The sequence below is a fragment of the Zophobas morio genome, unplaced genomic scaffold (genome assembly GCF_036711695.1).
Source record: "Zophobas morio isolate AGI-343-1 ecotype UQ-CSIRO unplaced genomic scaffold, CSIRO_AGI_Zmor_V1 ptg000008l, whole genome shotgun sequence".
Taxonomy (NCBI): domain Eukaryota; kingdom Metazoa; phylum Arthropoda; class Insecta; order Coleoptera; family Tenebrionidae; genus Zophobas; species Zophobas morio.
Window position 1 is genome coordinate 8,998,065 of NW_026972113.1, and position 18,746 is coordinate 9,016,810.

Consider the following 18,746-nt stretch of genomic DNA (forward strand, 5'->3'; position numbering starts at 1 on the left):
AGAAGGTTTCAAATTCTTAAAAAAAAAAAAAAACATTTGGCGCCCCCGAGAAGGTTTCACATTTTTAAATAAAGACGTTTGGCACCCCCGAGAAGGTTTTTACATTTTTAAAAAAGACAGTTGGGGCCCCCGAGAAGGTTTCACATTAAAAAAAAAGACATTTGGAGCCCTTGAGAAGGTTATCATTTTTAAAAAAGTTGGTTGGGATCCCCGAGAAGGTTACACATTCTTAAAAAAAAAAACCGTTTGTTGCCCCCGAGAAGGTTTTACATTTTAGATAAGATAGTTATGACCCCCGAGAAGGTTTCACATTGTTAAAAAAAGACAGTTGGCACCCCCGAGAAGGTTTTTACATTTTTAAAAAACACAGTTCGGACCCCTGAGAAGGTTTCACATTAAAAGGAAAGATAGTTGGGGTCCCCGAGAAAGTTTCATATTAAAGAAAAGACATTTGAAGCCCTTGAGAAGGTTATCATTTTTAAAAAAGATGGTTGGGGCCCCCGAGAAGGTTTCACATTCTTAAAAAAAACATTTGGCGCCCCCGAGTAGGTTTTACATTTTAGATAAGACAGTTGGGACCCCCGAGAAGGTTTCACATTGTTAAAAAAAGACAGTTGGCACCCCCGAGAAGGTTTTTACATTTTTAAAAAAGACAGTTGGGACCCCCGAGAAGGTTTCACATTAAAAGAAAAGACATTTGGAGCCCTTGAGAAGGTTATCATTTTTAAAAAAGATGGTTGGAATCCCCGAGAAGGTTTCACATTCTTAAAAAAAAACATTTGGCGCCCCCGAGAAGGTTTCACATTAAAAGAAAAGACATTTGGAGCCCTTGAGAAGGTTATCATTTTAAAAAAAGTTGGTTGTGATCCCCGAGACGATTTCACGTTCTTTAAAAAAAACATTTGGCGCCCCCGAGAAGGTTTCACATTAAAAGAAAAGATATTTGGAGCTCTTGAGAAGGTTATCATTAGAGAGCGGATTTTATGAAATTTGCATATCCGTTATTTTTTTGCATACAAGTCTTGATATTTAATATGTGAACGAATCATGCTAATTAAAACTGAATACAGCTATAAAAAAATTGCATATTTGCATATATTTGCCTTCTGCTGCATATTTCACGCAACGGGTGCATATTTTGCATTTTTATAAATTTTTGTGCTAATTTGAAAAAAAAATTGTCATTCTATCGGCATTTATCTAGAAAAACGAAATTTCATGAATCATATTTCAAATATTGTCCTGAGCTTCAAATAACTAGTAAAGGTTTGGTTTTTATGGTAGTTTGTAGAAACCACCGGGTGTTAAGCCATTCTTCCAGGTAAATTCGGGCTCCAATTACTTTTGGAAATACCGTTCATTCCCAATATTTTTGTTGGTTACTTATTACTTATTATACTATTAATGATATGTTTTATGGTGTCCGAAGGGACGTTACCCTATTATTTTTCATCGTGAGTTTGCATTGAAAGCATTTAAAGCGATATAGGTGTGTCAATATGTCGACCATAACTCTAATTAATTTATGGATTAAACCTTTTCCTGAACTTATTCTTCAAGAAGGAACTGTTTTGTCGCGCCTGCTCTAAACCAGTAAGCATTTTTATACATCTGTGGACGTAGTACGCACTTTTTCTACTGACAAAAGCATATTTTAGAATCACCGGAAAAACTTTTTGTTAGAATATTTCGAAAAATATTTAAAAATAAACTGTTACCAAAATAGTAATTAAATAGTCGATTACTACTATTTTTCAATTTGTTCTGTTTATATTTATTTTTTAGTATAACAACATTATCTTTAAAAAGGTGATTTGTGTTAGTGAGAAATAATTAAACACTTTGCAATGTGATTTATGTATTTTTTATAATAAAACTTACGCTCGGGAAACCTGTTTTTGTAATTTGTAAATAAATTTTGTTCGGTTATTACGATATTTTTTTAATTTTTGGAGCATATGCAACTGCATATCTCTGCATATATTAAGAAAGTTACTGCATATTTGCATAAATTTGATGCATATCATATGATCATATTTTACAAAATTTTGCTGCATATTTTCCGCTCTATAGTTATCATTTTTAAAAAAGATGGTTGGGATCCCCGAGAAGGTTTCACTTATTTAAAAAAAAAACATTTGGCGCCCCTGAGAAGGTTTTAGATTTTTGATAAGACAGTTGGAACCCCTGAGAAGGTTTGACATTATTAAAAAAAGACAGTTGGCGCCCCCGAGAAGGTTTTTACATTTTTAAAAATTGGTCTAAAGAGTTTAGACAGTACTTCCCTCGCTGTCGGAAACTTGACGACTGCATGCCTATTGTGTTTTTTTTTCTCATTACATTTTTGTAGTGGGAATTTAAAAAAAAATTGCGATGACGTCATCAACATTTTTGCAAGGACACGTATATCAGTTGGTATAGATGTAGTGTAATACTAAGAATAAAATTATTATATTCTCAAATTTTCGGGAAAATGAATTGGGTCGTTTGAATATTGATTTGTAATAATCAATAAAATAACGAAACAATTTACTCACGTATACCTACGTATCAGAGGCAACTGAAAATCGTGTATGTATAAACATTGTTAATTTAAGATGACAGGCGTAACAGCATACGTGAGAGCCAAACACAGAAACTGTAAACAAAACGACCGTCGGTTTTATTGCTTCGACTTCCGCTTATTATATAAAACATTGGGTTTTATTTTAATTCTTGACGGTGAAATTCACAATTGGTTGATTATAAACATGTCTATTTCACATTCGCGGAATCAAGTGAACGCATAAAACAAATGCAGGTCTGTAATGTTAAAGTCGATGTAAATAAGCGTGCTACCCTTATGTTTCAACCGAGTTTTTCCTTTAACAAATTTTGTGTCTACCAAATTGGGTTGGTTGGGGTGTAATACTAATAATAAGTGTTGCCTTTAATTTAATCAATAAAATAAATTGACTTCATTAATTTTTTTGAACCACCTCTTAAGAAAATCTAAAAAATATGAATGGAATGATAAATCACAAGTACAAACTCATCATATTTTTTGCATTTTAGATAGGATTTATTCAGCAAAATTTAAGGGTGACGTCATCAATTTTTTTAGGAGGGATGAACAAATACATTTTGAACAAAAGTTTACCATGCTTATAATAACTTTAAAATATTCCCAAGATTTCAAAGCATTCGGTTTTGTAATTCCTGATTAAATCGATAAAATAAATTCACGCCTTCATTAATTTTTTTGAGTCACCCTGCATATGCAAATCCAAAAATATGAATGGAATGATAAATCACAAGTACAGACTCATCATATTTTGTACATTTTAGATACGATTTATTCGGAAAACTTTTGAGCTGACGTCATCAGTTTTTTGTAGAAGATAACCAAATATATTTTGACTAAAAATTTATTATGCTCTTTATAACCTTAAAACATCTGCAAGATTTCAAAGCATTCGGTTTTGTAGTTCCTGATTAAATCAATAAAATAAATTTACGCATTCATTAATTTTTTTGAGTCACTCTGTATATGCAAATCCAAAAAATATGAATGGAGTGATAAATGACAAGTACAGGCTCATCATATTTTGTACATTTTAGATATGATTTATTCGGCAAACTTTCGAGCTGACGTCATCAAGTTTTTGGAGGGGATAAGCAAATATATTTTGACTAAACATTTATTATGCTCTTTATGACTTTAAAACATCTGCAAGATTTCAGAGCATTCGGTTTTGTAGTTCCTGATTAAATCAATAAAATATATTTACGCATTCATTAATTTTTTTGAGTCACCCTGTATATGCAAATCCAAAAAATATTAATGGAGTGATAGTTCACAAGTACAGACTCATCATATTTTGTACATTTTAGATATGATTTATTCCACAAACTTTTGAGCTGACGTCATCAAGTTTTTGGAGGGGATAAGCAAATATTTTTTGACTAAAGATTTATGATGCTCTTTATAGCCTTAAAACATCTGCAACATTTCAAAGCATTCTGGTTAGCAGATTAAAAATTAAATTTCAAAATGTTGTTTTATAATTTTGATTTTTTTTCCAAAAATCTGGACGTTTCGGGTGAAAAGTCGATTCAGAGTTGTAAACTACATGTGTAGGACTATGTTATTTTATACAATTGAAAACCCATTTACTATGTACAATTTTGAAGTGACGTCATCGCTTTAGTGGTGGGGATGATTCGACAAATTTTGGTTAGCGTTTTACCATCTACATGATATTCTTAATATAAGTACAAAATTTCACAACAATCGGTCGAGTACTTTCGGAGATTATCTGTCTAATAAAAATCCGTGACAACAGACGGACAGACGGACAGACGGACGGACAGACGGACAGACGGACAGACGGACAGACGGACAGACGGACAGACGGACAGACAGACGGAAATGGGAGACCTATTTCTTCGTCTTCTAGGGGTCATGAAAGATCGAGAAAACGTAAAAGTAGAGAGTCGGCCGACGGACTCGATTACAATACTTCCTTTGCTTACGCTCGGGAAGTAAAAAAGACAGTTGGAACCCCCGAGAAAGATTCACATTAAAAGGAAAGACAGTTGGAACCCCCGAGAAGGTTTCACATTAAAAGAAAGGACATTTGGAGCCCTTGAGAAGGTTATCATTCTTAAAAAAGTTGGTTGGGATCCCCGAGAAGTTTTCACACTTTTAAAAAAAGACAGTTGGCACCCCCGAGAAGGTTTTTACATTTTTAAAAAATTGGTCTAAAGAGTTTAGACAGTACTTCCCTCGCTGTCGGAAACTTGACGACTGCATGGCTATTGTGTTTTTTTCTCATTACATTTTTGTAGTGGGAATTTAAAAAAAATTGCGATGACGTCAACATTTTTGCAAGGACACGTATATCAATTGGGATAGATGTAGTCTAATTCTAAGAATAAAATTATTGTATTCCCAAATTTTCGGGAAAATGAATTGGGTCGTTTTGAATATTGATTTTTTATAATCAATAAAATAACGAAACAATTTACTCACGTATACGTATCAGAGGCAACTGAAAATCGTGTATGTATAAACATTCTTAATTTAAGATGACAGGCGTACCAGCATACGTGAGAGTCAAACAGAGAAACTGTAAACAAAACGACCGTCGGTTTTATTGCTTCGACTTCCGCTTATTATATAAAACATTGGGTTTTATTTTAATTCTTGACGGTGAAATTCACAATTGGTTGATTATAAACATGTCTATTTCACATTCGCGGAACCAAGTGATCGCATAAAACAAATGCAGGTCTGTAATGTTAAAGTCGATGTAAATAAGCGTGCTACCCTTATGTTTCAACCGAGTTTTTCCTTTAACAAATTTTGTGTCTACCAAATTGGGTTGGTTGGGGTGTAACACTAATAATATTAAGTGTTGCCTTTAATTTAATCAATAAAATAAATTGACATCATTAATTTTTTTGAACGACCTCTTAAGAAAATCTAAAAAATATGAATGGAATGATAAATCAAAAGTACAAACTCATCATATTTTTTGCATTTTAGATAGGATTTATTCAGCAAAATTTAAGGGTGACGTCATCAATTTTTTTAGGAGGGATGAACAAATACATTTTGAACAAAAGTTTACCATGCTTATAATAACTTTAAAATATTCCCAAGATTTCAAAGCATTCGGTTTTGTAATTCCTGATTAAATCGATAAAATAAATTCACGCCTTCATTAATTTTTTTGAGTCACCCTGCATATGCAAATCCAAGAATATGAATGGAATGATAAATCACAAGTACAGACTCATCATATTTTGTACATTTTAGATACGATTTATTCGGCAAACTTTTGAGCTGACGTCATCAGTTTTTTGTAGAAGATAACCAAATATATTTTGACTAAAAATTTATTATGCTCTTTATAACCTTAAAACATCTGCAAGATTTCAAAGCATTCGGTTTTGTAGTTCCTGATTAAATCAATAAAATAAATTTACGCATTCATTAATATTTTTGAGTCACCCTGTATATGCAAATCGAAAAAATTTGAATGGAATGATAAATCACAAGAAGAGACTCACCATATTTTATACATTTTTGATAGGATTTATTCAGCAAAATTTTGTGGTGAAGTCATAAATTTTTTAGGGGGGACGACCAAATACGTTTTGATCAAAAATTTACCATGCTTATGATAATTTTAAAATATCTTCAAAATTTCGAAGCATTCGGTTTTGTAGTTCCTGAGTAAATCAGTAAAATAAATTTACGCTTTCATTTATTTTCTTGAATCACCCTGTATATGCAAATCCAAAAAAATATGAATGGAGTGATAGATCACAAGTACAGACTGATCATATTTTGTACATTTTAGATATGATTTATTCGGCAAATTTTCGAGCTGACGTCATCAAGTTTTTGGAGGGGATAAGCAAATATATTTTGACTAAACATTTATTATGCTCTTTATGACCTTAAAACATCTGCAAGATTTCAGAGCATTCGGTTTTGTAGTTCCTGATTAAATCAATAAAATATATTTACGCATTCATTAATTTTTTTGAGTCACCCTGTATATGCAAATCCAAAAAATATGAATGGAGTGATAGATCACAAGTACAGACTCATCATATTTTGTACATTTTAGATATGATTTATTCCACAAACTTTTGAGCTGACGTCATCAAGTTTTTGGAGGGGATAAGCAAATATTTTTTGACTAAAGATTTATGATGCTCTTTATAGCCTTAAAACATCTGCAACATTTCAAAGCATTCTGGTTAGCAGATTAAAAATTAAATTTCAAAATGTTGTTTTATAATTTTGATTTTTTTTTCAAAAATCTGGACGTTTCGGGTGAAAAGTCGATTCAGAGTTGTAAACTACATGTGTAGGACTATGTTATTTTATACAATTGAAAACCCATTTACTATGTACAATTTTGAAGTGACGTCATCGCATTAGTGGTGGGGATGATTAGACAAATTTTGGTTAGCGTTTTACCATCTACATGATATTCTTAATATAAGTACAAAATTTCACAACAATCGGTCGAGTACTTTCGGAGATTATCTGTCTAATAAAAATCCGGGACAACAGACGGACAGACGGACAGACGGACGGACAGACGGACAGACGGACAGACGGACAGACAGACGGAAATGGGAGACCTATTTCTTCGTCTTCTAGGGGTCATGAAAGATCGAGAAAACGTAAAAGTAGAGAGTCGGCCGACGGACTCGATTACAATACTTCCTTTGCTTACGCTCGGGAAGTAAAAAGACAGTTGGGACCCCCGAGAAGGTTTCACATTAAAAGGAAAGACAGTTGGGGCCCCCGAGAAGGTATCACATTAAAAGAAAAGACATTTAGAGCCCTTGAGAAGGGCTGGTTGGGACCCCCGAGAAGGTTTCACATTCTTTAAAAAAAAACATTTGGCGTCCCCGAGAAGGTTTTACATTTTAGATAAGACAGTTGGGACCCGCGAGAAGGTTTCACATTAAAAGAAAAGACATTTGGAGCCCTTGAGAATATTATCATTTTTAAAAAAGGTGGTTGGGAACCCCGAAAATACATTTGGAGCCCGTGAGAAGGTTATCAGTTTTAAAAAAGATGGTTGGGATCCCCGAGAAGGTTTCACATTCTTAAAAAAAAAACATTTGGCGTCCCCGAGAAGGTTTTACATTTTAGATAAGAGAGTTAGGACCCCCGAGAAGGTTTCACATTAAAAGGAAAGATATTTGGAGCCCTTGAGAAGGTTATCACTTTTAAAAGAGTTAGTTGGGATCCCCGAGAAGGTTTCACATTGTTAGAAAAAGACAGTTGGGACTCCCGAGAAGGTTTTTACATTTTTAAAAATGACAGTTAGGACCCCCGAGAAGGTTTCACATTCTTTAAAAAAAACATTTAGAACCCCCGAGAAGGTTTTACATTTTTAGAAAAGACAGTTGGGAACCCCAAGAAAGTTTTACATTCTTAAAAAAAAAACATTTGGCGCCCCCGAGAAGGTTTTACATTAAAAGAAAAGATATTTAGGGCTCTCGAGAAGGTCTTAGATTTTAAAAAAAGACAGTTGGGACCCTCGAGAAGGTTTCACATTCTTAAAAAAAGACATTTGGTGCCCCTGAATAGGTTTTACATTTTAGAAAAGACTGTTGGGGCCTTCGAGAAGGTTTTACATTTTTAAAAACGACATTTGGGGTCCTCGAGAAGGTTTTACATTAAAAAAAAAATGGTCAAAGCAGACAGAACTTCCCTCGCATATCCGGCAGTTTTGCGTTGAATTTTTACTTTACAGAATTTTGTGATGACCTCATCAACGTTTTTAAAGGACACGTATATCAACTTGGTTTGGAACAGTATTGTATTCCCATAATTTTGTTATGAAAATGGCTTGAGCCGTTCCTGATTTAATGAATAAAATAAATTGATACATTCATTAATTTTTTTGAGTCACCTGTATAAGCAAATCTAAAAATATGAATGCAATGATAACTCACAAGAAAAAACTCTGATATTCTGCAAATTAGCAATTTAACTCGTTATTATTGAAATTTGCTATTTAACATCAGTAAATTTCAAAAAAAGATTAATAGGGGCAAAATAAGACTTACGTTACCAAGTACTAGCCCCGCCCACCCGTCCTTAATTTTCTCAGAGGGTAGTACTTGCTAAGATAAGTCTTATTTTGACAAATGACTTATCCTCTGAGAAAACAGGGGCGGGTGGGTGGGGCTAGTACTTGCTCAGATAAGACTGTTTTAGACGAACACAGACGGACAGACAGACGGACAGACGGACAGACGGACAGACGAAAAGACAGCCGGAGACCTATTTCAAAGTGGGATTTGTTGAAGGGGTCATAGAAATTCTGTCGTAACAACTTTGACCAATTTTCTCAACTAATTTAAAAATGTATTAATAGTGTATTCGTAATTCTATTATAAATGACCCCATATCAAGAAAGCACTCGCCATAAACCTTTAAGCTTTGAAAGACAATCAATCACACCTGTCCTCTATTTCAAAAAGTATAATCTAATACTATAAATTTTGTTCATTTTCAGCATATAAATATTTTAGTTTCCAACAAGAGTGTCATTTCCAGACAAACCATGACCGTTATTGCTGGAAAAGTGGCCCTTGTTACTGGAGGAGCTGGCGGAATTGGTCTAGCAATGGTTAAAAAGCTTGTTCAACATGGTGCGAAGGTAAAAATCAACCATTGAGTAGGAAAAAATGGGGTCTCTGGTTTTTTTTAGGGTGTGGCAATAGTAGACATTTCTGAGGAAGCAGGATTCAGAGCTATAAACGAAATTGTTAAAATTTTTGGCGAGAATAAAGCTACTTTTATAAAAGCAGACGTTACTAAGAAAACAGAACTTGAAGCAGTTTTCGAAACCACCATAAAAACCTATAACCAACTGGACATTGTGATTAACAATGCTGGAAAAGTGGACGAATTCGACTGGAAAAGTACCGTAGAACTGAATTTGGTGAGTCAACTTTGTCAAAAAACTAGCACTAAAGATTTGAAATTCAGGTTGCTGTTATCGAAGGTACTTATCTCGCTATGAAAAAGTACCTTCCAAAGTACAAATCTGAAGATGAAGGTCTTATAGTTAATACGGCTTCAACTTGTGGTTTCCATACGTTCCAAGTAGCTCCGATTTATTGCACTACGAAACATGGATTGGTTGGTTTAGGGAAAGCTTTGGGTGGTGAAGAATTTTACAAAAAATATCAAGTACGTGTCATCACGATTTGCCCAGGGTTAGTAAGCACACCGTTGTCTGAACGACCAGATGGTTTTTTATTCCCGGAATTGAAAGATCTAGAATTTAGTACCGTAAGCTTAGTAGCACAGGCGTAAGTAAGCGTGGTACTTCGTGGTACCGGAATTGTAAACGTATTTTTAGACCGGAACGCATAGGAGAAGGACTGATTGAAGCTATCAAGAAGGGCAAAAGTGGATCGTTGTGGATGATTGAAGAAAATAAACCCGCGTACGAAGTTGTGGTACCTCACTACAAAACCATGAAAGTTTAAGTACCTACATATAATGTAGAAAAATATATGTACTAGAGCAATAAACCAAGTTTTTTTTTTTTAAATGTTCCATTATCATAACTTACAATACAGAAAAACATATTGACGTAAAGAACGCAGGTCTGAGCTATCAATTGATGCACTTTATTATCACTTACGAGTTTCATATCTTAAGAAAAAAAATTGCAAAAACGAACTCATAAACAAGTTAGTCGTCTGAGAACACTAATATCGAGACAAGCGATGGTTAAACACCTTCTTAAAAATGGAGCAAAAGTAAATAGCCAAAATAGTACGAACATGTTCTAGAATCCTTTCAGGGTGTAGCAATCGTAGATTCTTCTGAAGACGCCGAAAGCAGAATCGTCGACGAAATCGCAACCGTTTTTGGCAAAGACAAAGTTGTATTTATTAAGGCAGATGTCACAGTTAAGGAAGAACTAGAAGGTAAAATTTTCCATTAGTGCATGATACGACGACGTTCAATGATTTTCTAGAAGCTTTTGACAAAACTATAGAAATTTATCAACAACTGGATATCGTCATCAACAACGCTGGAATAGTGGATGAAGTTAACTGGAAGAGAGTAGTGGCCGTAAATCTGGTAAGTTTTCTGGTCACCAAAACAAGTATAAAGTCGCATTCGTAGTGCGCCGTAATGGAAGGGTCTTATTTGGCCATGCAGAACTACCTTCCAAAGTATAAATCTGGAGAGGAAGGTGTCATTGTCAACACAGCTTCCATCTGTGGTTTTCGAGTAATGTCAGTTGCTCCTAGTTACTGTACAACTAAGCACGGGTTAATCGGGTTTGCAAAAGCTTTGGGTGACGAAGAATTTTACAAAAATTATAAAGTTCGCGTTTTGACCATTTGTCCAGGGTTGGTGGACACTCCGATCATCAAAAACCAGAAAGTGCTTTGGTCTCCAGAATTACATGAAAAGCAACTGGCAGATTTAAATTCTGTTTTGCAGTCGTAAGTATGCGTACCTAAGTGTTGGAAGTCAAAACTGGATTGTTAAACTTTTGTAGACCAGACCGTGTGGGAGAAGCACTCATTGAAATTATTAAGAAGGGTAAAAATGGGTCTTTTTGGGTCGTTGAAGAGGATGAACCTGCGTACGAGATTGTAGTACCGTGCTACAGAACCATGAAAGTTTGATCATTAATCCATTCAGTGGTTCTTAAATGAGAAATAAAAACTAGCAAATACTTGAGTTTTATTCACTGTTGGCCTTTTATGGGTTATCGAAGAAGATAAACCTGGTCATGACTGTGCAACTCCTTATTGCAGAACTATAAAAAGTAGATAATTCTAGGTGAATGTTTGTCTCAAAATCATAACAATCGTGGGTGTTCTCTAACCTCAAAAATTGTTTAAAAATGTCTTATCAAATGCGATAACTTTTTATTCGTTAACAGTTCTAAATATTTAATTCAAGATCAAATTAAGTACCATTTATTCATCACTCTCACTGGAAAAACAATGGACTTTGTTGCTGGAAAAGTGGCCTTTGTAACTGGAGGGGCCGGAGGGATCGGCCTTGCTATAGTTAAAAGTCTTCTTCAACATGGCGCTAAGGTAAGGTACTCACCAAAAGTACCTAAGTTAATTTTTGATTTCAGGGAATAGGGATTGTAGATATTTCTGACGAAGCAGGACGCAAAGCTATGGAAATAGTTGGCGAGAATAAAGTTATTTTTATAAAATCAGACGTTACAAAGAAAGCAGAACTAGAAGGTACCACCTTTATTTAAGTATATATTTTTAAACTGGTTGTTATATATGTTAGGTGCTTTTGAAACTACCATACAGACGTACAAGCAACTAGATATTGTAATTAACAATGCCGGAGTGGTCGACGAACATGGCTGGAAAAACGCAATAGCCCTGAATTTGGTACTCAAGGGCTCCAAATGTCTTTCTAGGTTTCCCAAGCATCTTTTTTAAAAATGATAACCTTCTCAAGGGCTTCAAATATCTTTTCGGGTATCCCAACCATCTTTTTTAAAAATGATAACCTTCTCAAGGGCTCCAAATGTCTTTTCTTTTAATGTGAAACCTTCTCTGGGGCGCCAAATGTTTTTTTTTTAAAGAATATGAAACCTTCTCGGGGATCACAACCAACTTTTTTAAAAATTATAACCTTCTCAAGGGCTCCAAATGTCTATTCTTTTAATGTGAAACCTTCTCGGGGGCCCCAACTGTCTTTGCTTTTAATGTGAAACCTTCTCGGGGGTCCGAATTGTCTTTTTTAAAAATGTAAAAACCTTCTCGGGGGTGTCAAATGTCTTTTTTTAACAATGTGAAACCTTCTCAGGGGTCCCAACTATCTTATCTAAAATGTAAAACCTTCTCGGGGGCGCCAAACGTTTTTTTTAAGAATGTGAAACCTTCTCGGGGATCCCAACCATTACAAGGAAGAAGGTTTTACATTAAAAGAAAAGACATTTAGGGCTCCAGAGAAGGTTTTATATTTAAAAAAAAAAAAAAACAGTTGGGGCCCCCGAGAAGGTTTCACATCTTTAAAAAAAGACATTTGGGACCCCCGAGAAGGTTCCACATTTTTAAAAACACAGTTGAGGCCTTCGAGAAGGTTTTACATTTTTAAAAAGACATTTAGGGCTTCCGAGAAGGTTCTACATTTTTAACATAGACAGGTGAGACCCCCGAGAAGATTTCACATTAAAAAAATGACATTTGGGACCTTCGAGAATGTTTTACATTAAAAAAAAAATGGTCGAAAACAGACAGAACTTCCCCTGGCACCTAAAGTACAGTGAAACATATCCGACAATTTTGCGTTGAGTTTTTACTTTACAGAATTTTGTGATGACGTCATCAACATTTTTAAAGGACACGTATATCAATTTGGATTGGAACAGTATTGTATTCCCATAAGTTTTTATGAAAATAGCTTGAGCCGTTCCTGATTTGCAATGATAACTCACAAGAAAAAACTCTGATATTCTGCAAATTTTGGGTAGATTTAGGAATTTAACATCTTTAAATTTCAAAAAAAGATTAATAGTGGCAAAATCAGTTTTATCTTAACAAGTAGGCCCGCCCACTCGCCCTCTCTTTTCTCAGAGGATATGTGATTTGCCAAAATAAGACTTATGTTACCAAGTACTAGCCCCGTCCACCCGTCCTTTATTTTCTCAGAGGGTAGTACTTGCTAAGATAAGTCTTATTTTGACAAATGACTTATCCTCTGAGAAAACAGGGGCGGGTGGGCGGGGCTAGTACTTGCTCAGATAAGACTGACTTTGACGAACACAGACGGACAGACGAAGAGACAGCCGGAGACCTATTTCAAATTGGGATTTGTGGAACTATACTTAAGGAGTCATACAAATCCTGTCGTAATAACTGACCAATTTTCTCAACTAATTTAAAAATTTATTAATAGAGTATTCGTAATTCTATTATAAATGACCCCATATCAAGAAAGTACTCGCCATAAACCTTAACAGCTTTGAAAGACAATCAATCACGCCTGTCCTCTATTTCAAAAACTATAATCTAATACTATAAATTTTGTTCATTTTCAGCATATAAATATTTTAGTTTTCCACAACAGTGTCATTTCCAGACAAACCATGACCGTTATTGCTGGAAAAGTTGCCCTTGTTACTGGAGGAGCTGGCGGAATTGGTCTAGCAATGGTTAAAAACCTGGTTCAACATGGTGCGAAGGTAAAAATCAACCATAGAGTAGGGAAAAATGGGGTCTCTGGTTTTTGTTTTAGGGCGTCGCAATAGTAGACATTTCTGAGGAAGCAGGATTCAGAGCTATAAACGAAATTGTTAAAATTTTTGGCGAGAATAAAGCTACTTTTATAAAAGCAGACGTTACTAAGAAAACAGAACTTGAAGCAGTTTTCGAAACCACCATAAAAACCTATAACCAACTGGACATTGTGATTAACAATGCTGGAAAAGTGGACGAATTCGACTGGAAAAGTACCGTAGAACTGAATTTGGTGAGTCAACTTTGTCAAAAAACTAGCACTAAAGATTTGAAATTCAGGTTGCTGTTATCGAAGGTACTTATCTCGCTATGAAAAAGTACCTTCCAAAGTACAAATCTGGAGATGAAGGTCTTATAGTTAATACGGCTTCAACTTGTGGTTTCCATACGTTCCAAGTAGCTCCGATTTATTGCACTACGAAACATGGATTGGTTGGTTTAGGGAAAGCTTTGGGTGGTGAAGAATTTTACAAAAAATATCAAGCACACCGTTGTCTGAACGACCAGATGGTTTTTTATTCCCAGAATTGAAAGATCTAGAATTTAGTACCGTAAGCTTAGTAGCACAGGCGTAAGTAAGCGTGGTACTTCGTGGTACCGGAATTGTAAACGTATTTTTAGACCGGAACGCATAGGAGAAGGACTGATTGAAGCTATCAAGAAGGGCAAAAGTGGATCGTTGTGGATGATTGAAGAAGATAAACCCGCGTACGAAGTTGTGGTACCTCACTACAAAACCATGAAAGTTTAAGTACCAACATATAATGTAGAAAAATATATGTACTAGAGCAATAAACCAAGTTTTTTTTTTAAATGTTCCATTATCATAACTTACAATACAGAAAAACATATTGACGTAAAGAACGCAGGTCTGAGCTATCAATTGATGCACTTTATTATCACTTACGAGTTTCATATCTTAAGAAAAAAAATTACAAAAACGACTCATAAACAAGTTAGTCGTCTGAGAACACTAATATCGAGACAAGAAATGGATTCTGTTGTTCGAAAAGTGGCTTTCATTACTGGGGGCGCCGGAGGCATTGGTCTAGCTATGGTTAAACACCTTCTTAAAAATGGAGCAAAAGTAAATAGCCAAAATACTACGAACATGTTCTAGAATTCTTTCAGGGTGTAGCAATCGTAGATTCTTCTGAAGACGCCGAAAGCAGAATCGTCGACGAAATCGCAACCGTTTTTGGCAAAGACAAAGTTGTATTTATTAAGGCAGATGTCACAGTTAAGGAAGAACTAGAAGGTAAAATTTTCTATTAGTGCATGATACGACGACGTTCAATGATTTTCTAGGAGCTTTTGACAAAACTATAGAAATTTATCAACAACTGGATATCGTCATCAACAACGCTGGAATAGTGGATGAAGTTAACTGGAAGAGAGTAGTGGCCGTAAATCTGGTAAGTTTCCTGGTCACCAAAACAAGTATAAAGTCGCATTCGTAGTGCGCCGTAATGGAAGGGTCTTATTTGGCCATGCAGAACTACCTTCCAAAGTATAAATCTGGCGAGGAAGGTGTCATTGTCAACACAGCTTCCATCTGTGGTTTTCGAGTAATGTCAGTTGCTCCTAGTTACTGTACAACTAAGCACGGGTTAATCGGGTTTGCAAAAGCTTTGGGTGACGAAGAATTTTACAAAAATTATAAAGTTCGCGTTTTGACCATTTGTCCAGGGTTGGTGGACACTCCGATCATCAAAAACCAGAAAGTGCTTTGGTCTCCAGAATTACATGAAAAGCAACTGGCAGATTTAAATTCTGTTTTGCAGTCGTAAGTATGCGTACCTAAGTGTTGGAAGTCAAAACTGGATTGTTAAACTTTTGTAGACCAGACCGTGTGGGAGAAGCACTCATTGAAATTATTAAGAAGGGTAAAAATGGGTCTTTTTGGGTCGTTGAAGAGGATGAACCTGCGTACGAGATTGTAGTACCGTGCTACAGAACCATGAAAGTTTGATCATTAATCGATTCAGTGGTTCTTAAATGAGAAATAAAAACTAGCAAATACTTTGAGTTTTATTCACTGTTGGCCTTTTATGGGTTATCGAAGAAGATAAACTTGGTCATGACTGTGCAATCCCTCATTACAGAACTATAAAAAGTAGATAATTCTAGGTAAATGTTTGTCTCAAAATCATAACAATCGTGAGTGTTCTCTAACCTCAAAAATTGTTTAAAAAAGTGTAATCAAATGCGATAACTTTTTGTTCAAACAGTTATAAATATTTAGTTTTCAAGATCAAATTAAGTACCATTTATTCATCACACTCACTGGAAAAACAATGGACTTTGTTGCTGGAAAAGTGGCCCTTGTTACTGGAGGGGCCGGAGGGATCGGTCTTGCTATAGTTAAAAGTCTTCTTCAACATGGCGCAAAGGTAAGGTACCAACCAAAAGTACCTAAGTTAATTTTTGATTTCAGGGAATAGGGATTGTAGATATTTCTGACGAAGCAGGACGCAAAGCTATGGAAATAGTTGGCAAAAATAAAGTTACTTTTATAAAAGCAGATGTTACAAAGAAAGCAGAACTAGAAGGTACCACCTTTATTTAAATATATATATTTTTAAACTGGTTGTTATATATGTAGGTGCTTTTGAAACTACCATACAGACGTACAAGCAACTAGATATTGTAATTAACAATGCCGGAGTGGTCGACGAACATGGCTGGAAGATCTGTTAATAGCACTAAATTTGGTACGACATTTCGTTACAAAAATAGTCACTAAATATTTAAATTTAACTAGGTTGCTGTTGTCGAAGGGACTTATCTCGGAATGCAGAAGTACCTTCCAAAGTACCGATCCGGCGAAGAAGGTCTTATAATCAACACAGCTTCGGTTTGTGGTTTCCAGGCTTTCCAAATCGCTCCTGTGTATTGTGCAACCAAACACGCCTTAATAGGCTTAGGAAAAGCCCTAGGTGGAGACGAATTTTACAAAAGGTATAAGGTACGCGTTGTTACGATTTGCCCAGGCTTGGTCAGAACGGCGATGTCTCAAGATTCAAGCGGATTTTTATTCCCAGAGGTGAAAGACGAGGAATTTGGTTCCGTGTGGTCGATAACACAGGAGTAAGTACGCTTGTTACTACATAGTACTGATTTACAAACCTGATTGTAGCCCAGAACGCATAGGTGAAGGACTGATTGAAGCCATCAAGAAGGGAAAAAACGGGTCATTGTGGGTTATTGAAGAGGATGAACCAGCACATGAAGTGGTAGTACCGGAACACAGAACCATGAAAGTTTAAATATCTAACGTACTGAGATTTTTTTTAAACAAAATATAATCTGAAGGATGAGAGGGGTTTTTCTTAAGTGTTAAATAAGTGATAAACACAAATTGTTTTTGTGGGTTATCGAAAACATGATAGTACCGTCTATTTTAAAAGATTATTTTTACCAATCTTATCAAATGCGATAACTTCTTGTTCATAAATTATTCTTAAATATTAGTCTCCACGTTCAAATTATCACTTATTGGTCAGAACAGGATGGACTTTATCGCTGGAAAAGTAGTACTTATTACTGGAGGAGCAGGATCTATCGGTCTTGCCATCATTAAAAACCTTCTTAACCATGGCGCAAAAGTCGGTAAATTACCAACCAAATATCGACACTTTTAATTTTTTATTTTAGGGCATAGCAATAGTAGACATTTCTGAAGAAGCAGGACGCAAAGCTGTCAACGAGATTGGAAAAATTTTTGACGAGAAAAGAATTACTTTCATAAAAACAGACATTACAAATAAAACAGAACTGGAAGGTAGTACTTTTTATTTATATTGACTTTGTGTAACTAAGTACTTCAGGAGCCTTCGAAACGACTATAAACGCATACAAGCAGTTGGATATTGTGATTAACAATGCTGGAATATTGGACGAAATTGAATGGCAAAACACAATAGCAGTGAATTTGGTGAGTACTTTCTTGATAAAATTAAACACTATAAATGTTTGAGTTTAGGTAGCTGTTATCGAAGGCACTTATCTCGCTATGCAGAAGTACCTTCCGAAATACAAATCCGGAGAAGAAGGTCTTGTAATCAATACAGCTTCAATTTGTGGTCTCCATTCATTCCAAATAAATCCCGTTTACTGCGCAACCAAACATGGATTGATTGGGTTAGGGAAAGCTCTTGGTGGTGACGAATTTTACAAAAAATATAAAGTACGCGTTCTTACAATTTGTCCAGGTTTAATGAATACCCCTATTTCTGGACGACCAGATGGTTTTTTATTTCCAGAAGTGTTGGAGAAGGAAGTTGGTGCCGTGTGTTTGGTGGCACAAGCGTAAGTATACGTAGTACCTCAAGTACTGAAGTTCTAAACTCACTTGTAGTTCAGAACGTGTGAGCGAGGGATTAATTGAAGCCATCAAAAAGGGTAAAAATGGCTCTTTGTGGGTTATTGAAAATAACGAACCTGTGTATGAAGTTGTGGTACCTCAGCACAAAACCATGAAAGTTTAACTAAGCAACCAACAATACACCAAATATAGAAATACTCTTTTTTTGTAATTTTTTCTCAATTTACACAGTAGACGACGCATAAATTATTGTTGTTGTGACCCTCGAGAAGGTTTCACATTAAAAGAAAAGACATTTAAAGCCCTTGAGAAGGTTATCATTTTTAAAAAAGATGGTTGGGATACCCGAAAAGACATTTGAAGCCCTTGAGAAGGTTATAACTTTTAACAAAGATGGTTGGGGCTCCCGAGAAAGTTTCACATTCTTAAAAAAAAACATTTGGCGCCCTCGAGTAGGTTTTACATTTTAGATAAGACAGTTGGGGCCCCCGAGAAGGTTTCACATTGTTAAAAAAGACAGTTGGCACCCCCGAGAAGGTTTTTACATTTTTAAAAAAGACAGTTGGGACCCCCGAGAAGGTTTCACAATAAAAGGAAAGACAGTTGGGGCTCCCGAGAAGGTTTCACATTAAAAGAAAAGACA

General features: G+C 35.4%; 6 protein-coding genes across 7 annotated transcripts; all 6 read left to right on the forward strand.

Annotated features, from left to right (window-relative positions):
• The first annotated feature begins 9,052 nt into the window (after nucleotides 1-9,052).
• Nucleotides 9,053-10,023, forward strand: LOC135124816 (15-hydroxyprostaglandin dehydrogenase [NAD(+)]-like). Its single transcript, XM_064050037.1, has 4 exons — nucleotides 9,053-9,185; nucleotides 9,237-9,470; nucleotides 9,518-9,843; nucleotides 9,894-10,023. Exons 1-4 carry the CDS (start codon nucleotides 9,090-9,092, stop codon nucleotides 10,021-10,023), a joined length of 786 nt encoding a protein of 261 aa, XP_063906107.1. The 5' UTR covers nucleotides 9,053-9,089.
• Nucleotides 10,024-10,218: 195 nt separating this feature from the next.
• LOC135125251 (15-hydroxyprostaglandin dehydrogenase [NAD(+)]-like) lies at nucleotides 10,219-11,234 on the forward strand. The gene is made up of 5 exons (XM_064050691.1): nucleotides 10,219-10,299; nucleotides 10,344-10,470; nucleotides 10,521-10,627; nucleotides 10,673-10,998; nucleotides 11,055-11,234. The coding sequence occupies exons 1-5, from the start codon at nucleotides 10,267-10,269 to the stop codon at nucleotides 11,182-11,184; spliced, it is 723 nt and encodes a 240-aa protein (XP_063906761.1). The 5' UTR covers nucleotides 10,219-10,266; the 3' UTR covers nucleotides 11,185-11,234.
• Nucleotides 11,235-11,334: 100 nt separating this feature from the next.
• LOC135125241 (15-hydroxyprostaglandin dehydrogenase [NAD(+)]-like) lies at nucleotides 11,335-14,572 on the forward strand. 2 transcript variants are annotated; one of them, XM_064050678.1, is made up of 7 exons: nucleotides 11,335-11,604; nucleotides 11,649-11,763; nucleotides 11,816-11,951; nucleotides 13,619-13,721; nucleotides 13,775-14,008; nucleotides 14,056-14,347; nucleotides 14,398-14,572. In XM_064050678.1, the coding sequence occupies exons 1-6, from the start codon at nucleotides 11,509-11,511 to the stop codon at nucleotides 14,305-14,307; spliced, it is 936 nt and encodes a 311-aa protein (XP_063906748.1). In that variant the 5' UTR covers nucleotides 11,335-11,508; the 3' UTR covers nucleotides 14,308-14,347; nucleotides 14,398-14,572. The 2 variants fall into 2 exon arrangements, with proteins under 2 accessions (XP_063906748.1, XP_063906747.1); XM_064050677.1 differs by having other exon boundaries at nucleotides 11,816-11,922; nucleotides 13,578-13,721.
• A 149-nt stretch (nucleotides 14,573-14,721) lies between these two features.
• Nucleotides 14,722-15,798, forward strand: LOC135124791 (15-hydroxyprostaglandin dehydrogenase [NAD(+)]-like). The gene is made up of 5 exons (XM_064050006.1): nucleotides 14,722-14,863; nucleotides 14,908-15,034; nucleotides 15,085-15,191; nucleotides 15,237-15,562; nucleotides 15,619-15,798. Exons 1-5 carry the CDS (start codon nucleotides 14,768-14,770, stop codon nucleotides 15,746-15,748), a joined length of 786 nt encoding a protein of 261 aa, XP_063906076.1. The 5' UTR covers nucleotides 14,722-14,767; the 3' UTR covers nucleotides 15,749-15,798.
• Nucleotides 15,799-15,934: 136 nt separating this feature from the next.
• On the forward strand, nucleotides 15,935-17,128 carry LOC135124817 (15-hydroxyprostaglandin dehydrogenase [NAD(+)]-like). The gene is made up of 5 exons (XM_064050040.1): nucleotides 15,935-16,169; nucleotides 16,214-16,328; nucleotides 16,382-16,473; nucleotides 16,541-16,866; nucleotides 16,916-17,128. Exons 1-5 carry the CDS (start codon nucleotides 16,074-16,076, stop codon nucleotides 17,043-17,045), a joined length of 759 nt encoding a protein of 252 aa, XP_063906110.1. The 5' UTR covers nucleotides 15,935-16,073; the 3' UTR covers nucleotides 17,046-17,128.
• A 67-nt stretch (nucleotides 17,129-17,195) lies between these two features.
• On the forward strand, nucleotides 17,196-18,298 carry LOC135125248 (15-hydroxyprostaglandin dehydrogenase [NAD(+)]-like). The gene is made up of 5 exons (XM_064050688.1): nucleotides 17,196-17,384; nucleotides 17,434-17,560; nucleotides 17,607-17,713; nucleotides 17,762-18,087; nucleotides 18,137-18,298. Exons 1-5 carry the CDS (start codon nucleotides 17,289-17,291, stop codon nucleotides 18,264-18,266), a joined length of 786 nt encoding a protein of 261 aa, XP_063906758.1. The 5' UTR covers nucleotides 17,196-17,288; the 3' UTR covers nucleotides 18,267-18,298.
• Nucleotides 18,299-18,746: the final 448 nt, after the last annotated feature.

Excerpts from the sequence above, each read along its gene's own strand:
- LOC135124817 (XM_064050040.1), top strand. The coding sequence starts at position 16,074 with ATGGACTTTGTTGCTGGAAAAGTGGCCCTTGTTACTGGAGGGGCCGGA. Across the intron at positions 16,329-16,381 it reads AAAGAAAGCAGAACTAGAAG|GTGCTTTTGAAACTACCATA; the intron begins GTACCACCTTTA and ends TTATATATGTAG. Across the intron at positions 16,474-16,540 it reads AACATGGCTGGAAGATCTGT|GTTGCTGTTGTCGAAGGGAC; the intron begins TAATAGCACTAA and ends AAATTTAACTAG.
- LOC135124816 (XM_064050037.1), top strand. The coding sequence starts at position 9,090 with ATGACCGTTATTGCTGGAAAAGTGGCCCTTGTTACTGGAGGAGCTGGC. Across the intron at positions 9,471-9,517 it reads GTACCGTAGAACTGAATTTG|GTTGCTGTTATCGAAGGTAC; the intron begins GTGAGTCAACTT and ends TTTGAAATTCAG. Across the intron at positions 9,844-9,893 it reads GTAAGCTTAGTAGCACAGGC|ACCGGAACGCATAGGAGAAG; the intron begins GTAAGTAAGCGT and ends ACGTATTTTTAG.
- LOC135124791 (XM_064050006.1), top strand. The coding sequence starts at position 14,768 with ATGGATTCTGTTGTTCGAAAAGTGGCTTTCATTACTGGGGGCGCCGGA. Across the intron at positions 15,035-15,084 it reads AGTTAAGGAAGAACTAGAAG|GAGCTTTTGACAAAACTATA; the intron begins GTAAAATTTTCT and ends ATGATTTTCTAG. Across the intron at positions 15,563-15,618 it reads TTAAATTCTGTTTTGCAGTC|ACCAGACCGTGTGGGAGAAG; the intron begins GTAAGTATGCGT and ends AAACTTTTGTAG.
- LOC135125241 (XM_064050677.1), top strand. The coding sequence starts at position 11,509 with ATGGACTTTGTTGCTGGAAAAGTGGCCTTTGTAACTGGAGGGGCCGGA. Across the intron at positions 11,605-11,648 it reads TTCTTCAACATGGCGCTAAG|GGAATAGGGATTGTAGATAT; the intron begins GTAAGGTACTCA and ends TTTTGATTTCAG. Across the intron at positions 14,009-14,055 it reads GTACCGTAGAACTGAATTTG|GTTGCTGTTATCGAAGGTAC; the intron begins GTGAGTCAACTT and ends TTTGAAATTCAG.
- LOC135125248 (XM_064050688.1), top strand. The coding sequence starts at position 17,289 with ATGGACTTTATCGCTGGAAAAGTAGTACTTATTACTGGAGGAGCAGGA. Across the intron at positions 17,714-17,761 it reads ACACAATAGCAGTGAATTTG|GTAGCTGTTATCGAAGGCAC; the intron begins GTGAGTACTTTC and ends GTTTGAGTTTAG. Across the intron at positions 18,088-18,136 it reads GTGTGTTTGGTGGCACAAGC|TTCAGAACGTGTGAGCGAGG; the intron begins GTAAGTATACGT and ends ACTCACTTGTAG.
- LOC135125251 (XM_064050691.1), top strand. The coding sequence starts at position 10,267 with ATGGTTAAACACCTTCTTAAAAATGGAGCAAAA. Across the intron at positions 10,300-10,343 it reads TTCTTAAAAATGGAGCAAAA|GGTGTAGCAATCGTAGATTC; the intron begins GTAAATAGCCAA and ends GAATCCTTTCAG. Across the intron at positions 10,471-10,520 it reads AGTTAAGGAAGAACTAGAAG|AAGCTTTTGACAAAACTATA; the intron begins GTAAAATTTTCC and ends ATGATTTTCTAG.